Consider the following 7216-nt stretch of genomic DNA (forward strand, 5'->3'; position numbering starts at 1 on the left):
ATGTCTAAGCTAAATTTGGGTCCCGTCAAGACGTTTAATGTTATGAAGACTTGTTTTGGCGGTTTTGAAGACGTTGGTGCAAGAAAAGTTGAATTTAAGAACTATAAGAGGCAAATTAACTTGTTTATAGGGGAATATGACGCCGATATGGTTGTGAAATATTTGAATGAAAAAAAAACATTCCTAGCCTAATTTCTTATATGATTACATCACAGACGAAGAGAATTGTTTGAAGGGTCTTTTTTGGTGTGACGATCAAGCCAAACGTAATTACCACGTGTTTAGTGATGTGATTTCGTTTGACGCCACGTATCGTTCCAACAATTAATATTTTATAATTCAACTTCTTATGTTTTTGGTGTTTTATTAATATACATGCAATGGCGTTTTATTATTTTACATGCAATGGCGTTTTATTATTTTACATGCGATGGTGTTTTATTAGTTTACATGCAATGCCATTTTATTAGTTTACATTCAGTGGCGTTTTATTATTGTTTCAGTTCTCATGGCATTTTCATATGCAGATACTCTATGGTTTTTGTACCATTCACTGGTATAGACAATCATCACTGCAATGTTACATTTGGTGCAGCATTATTGGCGTCGGAAACTGCTGATACGTATATTTGGTTGTTAAGAGTTTTTCTAAAAGCTGTTGGTTCTCAACCAAAAGTTGTTAGCACTGACCAAGATCCAGCGACGAAGAAGGCTATTTCTGATGTATTTGTTGACACAAGGCATCGGTTATGCATGTGGTATGTGATGCATAAACTTTCTCTAAAGGTTGTTATGCTTTTTTTACCTTTGGCGTTTTAGGATACACTGCGTTTTAAAATACATGGCGTTCTTTACCTTGTTAGTGTTTTTTTAATTAAGTTTGTCTTTGTTTTTTTTATTTATGCATGGCGTTTTCGTGTTATATATAGGTTGGTGTTAGGCTATGCAATTCCACCAATTTTAAAGAACGTATTTGTGGTGTTATGTGGACGAATATTCTCACACCTGGAGAGTTTGAATCAGAATGGGAAGCGGTTATCGCAGAATTCAATTTAGAAGATAATGACTGGCTATCTGATAGTTTTGCACTTAGGGAATCTTGGATCCCTGCATACTATAGAATGGAGCATATGTCTGGTCTTATGCGAACGACATCCAGGTCGGAGAGTGAGAATCATTTTTTTGGTCAAGTGTGCAATTCGAAAGCTACTCTTGTTGAGTTCATGACGCATTATGAGACTGCAATAGAAGCACAACGTCACACACATCGTAAAAATGATCATGAATCTCGATACAAAAGACCCTAGTTGAAGAGTAGTTACAAATTGTTGGAAGGGCAAGCTGTTGACATATACACAAAAAGTATTTTCTGTGACGTTCAAGCTGAGCTTATTGGAGTTGCGTATTGCATAAATCAACGTTACGAAGATCAGCCTGATGGGTTTGTTAAGTTTTACGTAAATGACTTCCAACAGCCTTGTACATCCTTATTTGAGGTAAATAATGGCGTTTTGGTTTTTATGGCGTTTTCTGTTAATGGCGTTTTATCATATGCAATGTGTTTTTGTACTTTTTAGACAAACATTCTATGCACGACGTTATAGAGATATTGTTTTCGGCATTTTTCAGGTAATGTTCCGTAAGTCTGATTGCACATGCAGTTGCTCATGCAGGCGTTTTGAACAGTTTGGTTTGCTATGTAGACATATATTCTATGTTTGGAGAGTTATGGACATTATGGAATTTCCAAAACAATACATTCTGAATAGATGGCGCAAAGAGGCTTCCCCAAACTGCTCTCCTGAATTCTCAATTAGTCGTGAATATATAACCGAGCTTGGTCCTGATGTGCAAAGTATGATGCGAGATATTATTTTTTCAACCGAATACATTTTGAACCGTTTGTCTGGTAATAAAGAGGAGCTATCCTTATACAAGGATCATGTTCAATCTTATATGAAGAAGGTTCAAGATATGCAGATTGTTGCTCCTCCCGCTAGTTCTAGGTATAGATTTGCCGAGATAACCGGTCAATATAAAACGACAAGAATCCGATAAGAGTCCCTGTAGGGTATAAATCCAAAGGTTCTGCTTCTTGGAAGTGCCTGAAATCTAAATAGGAGATAGCAATCGACAAAAAGAAATCAAAGTCGAAACACGGGGCCAAAGAAAGACAGTGTCAGAACTGCAAAGGCTATGGACACTACGCATCGACATGCAAACAGGCCGTAATTAAAAGAGCATCGACAAGGTCTTCGAGAGCTAGTGAAGAGTAGTTTGGCGTTTTGTATTTTTATTCTTACAGAACACATACAGATGGTCTTTGAGAGCCAGTGTAGAGTAGTTTGGCGTTTTATATATTTCAATCCTATAGAACACAGACAGATCTTAGTTTGACGTTTTAAATCATTTTTTTTTTTGCATATTTTTCTTTTTTCTACCTATTTGTTCATAACATGCTACTTCGAAGTTAAATAACAAACAATATAAGATCGGGCAAGGAAATCAAACGCCAAAAAAAAAAAAAAAAACAATAACGCCACTAAATAAAACTACCATAAACTTCTAATTTTGGTCGTGCTAAACTCAATAATGTTTTACTGAACGAAATGGATAACATTGTCAATCCTCAGTGAAGAAAGATGTCTAACAATGTTATCCATCTCATTTAGCTAAACTTTATTGAGAACAAAAACTGAATCTCCATGAGATGGCTTTTTTGAAGTTTTGTGGTTTTTGTATGTTTTGACGTTTATATTGAGGATCTTGCTCATTACATAGAGCGAAAGTTTATTGAGAAAATAGTGTATGGATTGGAATCTTTGATATTTTGGTTTTTTTGGCGTTTATAAGATGAATGGTATAGAGGAAAATATAGGTTTTTGGGGTTTTGGTGTGAATTTTAGTAGTTCTGAGAGTTTGTTTATATAGGAAGTTTTTGGCGCGTATTTTAGGCGCAATTTTTATTACAGTAAATGCTAGTAGTAAAGTTTTGTCGTTTCGGTACTGTTTGTTCAGCTTTATAGGTTAAAAACAAAGTTTGGCGTTTTATATCTATGGCGTTATATTATGATGAAGTGTGCTGTGTGTTGAGGCGGGATTTTAATAGCGTGAGTTTGGCGTTTTATGTTAAGTCAAAAGACCCTTTTACCCTTAGTGAAGCGCGCCAGATTAATAAAAGTGATTTTGTTTACCTAAATGCCACTGCGTCATCTAGTCTATAAATTGTTTTGATCTGACGATCTATAAGCGTTCTCTCCATTCTCACACTTTTGAGCGTTTTCTCTAAATCCTGACCCTGTATATATATATATATATATATATATATATATATATATATATACACACAGGGAAAGGTTCAAATGAAAACCACTAGTTAACGCGAAAACTCGAAAACTAACTAAAAAAGCCAAACAAACATACCAAAAATTTATTTTTTTTTTTGCATACCAATTTCGCCACTTTTAGTGTATAAAAAAAATTTCAAAAAAAATGTTTTTTTTTTTTTTTTTGTATTACACATGTGTAATACTACAACAAACACGAAAACTCGAAAACTAACTAAAAAAAAACCTAAAAAACACAAAAAATTTTTTACAAAAAATCGCAGGTTTTTTTTTTTTTTTTTTAATTGTATTACACATGTGTATGTGTACTACACATGTGCACTACAAATTTTTTTTTTAAAATTTTTTTTATATACTATAAGTGGCGAAAGTTGGTATGCAAAAAAAAAAATTGGTATGTTTTTTTGGCTTTTTTAGTTAGTTTTCGAGTTTTCGTGATAACTATTGGTTTTCATTTGAACCTTCCCCTATATATATACATATATATATATATAGGGGAGCGCTAAAAGGAAAACCACCCCCAGTTGTAAGAACCGCGAAAACCACTCTCAACCAATCAGAATATGACAACCAAAAGGGTATTTTGGTCATTTAGCTCAAATGTCAAATCCCTCTCTCTTTCTCCATTTATTGCACCAGACAAGTTTCTCTCTCTTTATAATATCTCTGAACTTTCTCTCTTTATAATTTAACATGCGTTTCTCTCTCTTCATGAAGGAAAACCCCCAATTCCATCACTGTGCACACAAATTTCTCACCACAATGTCCATCTCTATGCACACAATAAAGATTCGCCGGCCAAGATCCACTCTATGTTTGTCTCCTCTACTCGCCGGCCGGAACACTTACACCCCCCTTCTTCTCCGGTGAGCCGCACCCCTTCCTCTCCCTCTCTTCATCATAAAGATTCGACCACGGATCGGACATTTCAGCGCCGATTCCGAGCGGCCAAACCCACCCGAACCCCCTTGCTCTCCCTGAACACCGTCGGGCGACGATAATAGAGGCGCCGCCGCTGTGGCGGCGTGGCTTTCTGACGACGTCGAAGAGAGAGTGAGCCAGGAAGGAGAGAGAGAGAGAGCTGATCGAGATCGGAGAACCCGAGAGATGAGCGGCGGCGATATCAGGGATTTCCGACGGGTGGAGCTCCGGTGAGTTTGAGATTGTCAGGATAATTAGCTTAATGCTACTGTTATAGTTGTTAATTCAAGGATGCTGTTCTTTTCATGTTCATTATCATATTATTCGTCATTTGAATTAATTTGTTTCTGATCCTAGTTAGTGTCATGGATTATGCGTTTTTTAGTGTTTTCCTGTTTTGATTTAAGCAAACCCATTTTGTTAGTGTTTTATTTGCTTTGATGAAAATAATTCAAATGAAAATTTCCTTTTACCAATTTTTAACACAGTTAATTTTTTTTAAAAACTGATCCAATTGTTGGCAAATAGGCCGCTTGTTCTAAATGTAAAACGTAAATTTTTTTAAAAACTGATCCAATCGTTAACGTTTTACGTTTTACATAAAACGTAAAAAGTAAAATTTTTTTCGTAAGACGTAAAAAGTTTTACGTAAACCGTAAAAAGTTTTACGTAAAACGTAAAACGTAAAAAGTTTTTCGTAAAACGTAATTTTTTTTCATAAAACGTAAAACATAAAGTTTTTTTTAGTAAAACGTAGAAAGGTTTACGTAAAACGTAAAAAAGTTTTACGTAAACGTAAAACGTAAAAAGTTTTACGTTTTACGTAAAACGTAAAAAGTTTTACGTAAAACGTAAAAAGTTTTACGTAAAACGTAATTTTTTTTCCGTAAAACGTAAAAAGTTTTTCGTAAAACGTAAAAAGTTTTAGGTAAAACGTAAAACATAAAGTTTTTTTAGTAAAACGTAAAAAGTTTTACGTAAATGTCATTTAAAAACCGGCGCGTAAAACGTAAAAACGTAAAAAACGTTAACGTAGAAAACCGGCGTGTAAAACGTAAAAAAACGTTAACGTAAAAAACCGGCGCGTAAAATGTAAAAAAACGTTAACGTAAAAAGCCGGCACGTAAAACGTAAATAACGTTAACGTAAAAAAACGGCGCGTTGAAAAAAACGACGCGTTGAAAAAACGAAGCGTGAAAAAGCCGAGCGTAAAAACGGCGCGTCAAAAAACGAGGCGTGAAAAAAAGCCGGGTGTAAAAACGGCGCTTTGAAAAAACGTCGCGTTAAAAAACGTTGAAAAAAACGGCGCGTAAAAAAAACGCCGATCGAGAAAAACGGCGCCTTTAAAAAACGGCGCGTTAAAAAACGGCGCGTAAAAACGGCGCGCAATAAAACAGGGCTAAATGGGGCGTAAAAAAAATTGGGGCGAAACGGGGTGAAAAAAATTTGGGCGGAGACGGAGCATAAAAAACGGCGCGCAAAAAAACGGCGCACAAATAAAATTCGCGTAAAAAACGGGACGTAAAAAACGTCACGGTAAAACGGGACGTAAAAAACCGGCGCGCAAAAAAATTCGGTTTGTTAAAAAAAATGTTAATTTAAAAAGAGATTTTAATAAAAACATTCTTTTAATAAAACATTTTCACAAAATTTGAATTAAAAAAATGATTTTAATAAAAAATTGTTAGACAAATCTGAATTTTGAAATTTTGTTTAACATAAAATTCTGATTTTTTAATATAAAGTAATTAATGAATAAAACAAAAAGACAATTAAATATAATATATATATAAAGACAAAATAGTGTAATTTTACTATAATACCCTTTTGGATTAAAATATTAAAGACATAATAAGACAAAATCTATTTAATATTAATTTTAGTTACTTTAAATCTCATCCATCCATCTCCTTGATCTAAAGGCTATAAAGTGGTTCTCTCAGTTCTTACAACTGGAGGTGGTTCTCATTCTAGCGGTCCCCTATATATATATATATATATATATATATATATATGTATATGTATAAGGTAGGGATCCTAAGAGAAGTCCACCCTATTTGAGAAACTTGAGAAGCAATCTGGCCACACATTTTCCCTAAGCAAAAAATGCAAAAAAAAAGGTGAAAAAAATACAATTTTTTTTTCTAGAAAATCGCAGCTTTTTCTGTAAGGATTAAATTTTTTATTTTATTTTAAAAAAAAAAATTTTTGGGATTTATACACATGTGTATATTGTTAATCTTTTAACTATACATATATGTATATTGACAATTATACATATATGTATATACATGTTTAAAATTGAAAAAATATGTGTTATTGTAGGTCCCTTTTCGCGGAGGATTACGAACCTAAACCTTGTTATACAAACCTACTAGCGAGTGCGGAATCCAAGCTAGCAAGCAAACCGAGTTAGTAGCAAGTAGAGAAACAAACACACAAGTTCACCGATTAACACAACTTGTATTAATGCAATGAGGGTTCGGTTACAAGCTCAATGTTTACAGAAATGTTCCATAAACTCTCTAAGTGTGTGTGTGTGAGTTCCGGACAGAATGCTCTCAATGCTCTCTATCTCTCGAATGTGCAAGTGGCAGAACTCACTCACACAACACACTGCATGGGTATATATACCCATACACAGCAGGTCTGCTCGAAGGATCCGATTGATGGTCCGAAGGATCATCTTTCGGATACAATGCTTTCGAAGGATAAGCAGGGACCTCGAAGGATCATCCTTCGAGGACCATCAGTCGAAGCATATCTTTCGAGGTGATCGAAGGATCTACATTATCCTTCGATCACTCATCCTTCGAACCAGACAACTTTCAACAAGTTTACTTACTGTTGACTGAGTCAAACCAGGAGGACGGTTGACTTGGTCAACTTACAAGGACATCGTTCACATACAGACCGAATACAGACAAAGTACAGACACAAGTGCACCA

General features: G+C 34.8%; 1 protein-coding gene across 1 annotated transcript; it reads left to right on the forward strand.

Moving 5' to 3' along the window:
* On the forward strand, positions 1 to 1604 carry LOC110920150 (protein FAR-RED IMPAIRED RESPONSE 1-like). Its single transcript, XM_022164383.1, has 5 exons — positions 1 to 110; positions 528 to 786; positions 930 to 1269; positions 1384 to 1496; positions 1578 to 1604. Exons 1-5 carry the CDS (start codon positions 1 to 3, stop codon positions 1602 to 1604), a joined length of 849 nt encoding a protein of 282 aa, XP_022020075.1.
* The last annotated feature ends 5612 nt before the right edge of the window (positions 1605 to 7216 follow it).

This window comes from Helianthus annuus, chromosome 7 (genome assembly GCF_002127325.2).
Source record: "Helianthus annuus cultivar XRQ/B chromosome 7, HanXRQr2.0-SUNRISE, whole genome shotgun sequence".
NCBI classification, from domain to species: domain Eukaryota; kingdom Viridiplantae; phylum Streptophyta; class Magnoliopsida; order Asterales; family Asteraceae; genus Helianthus; species Helianthus annuus.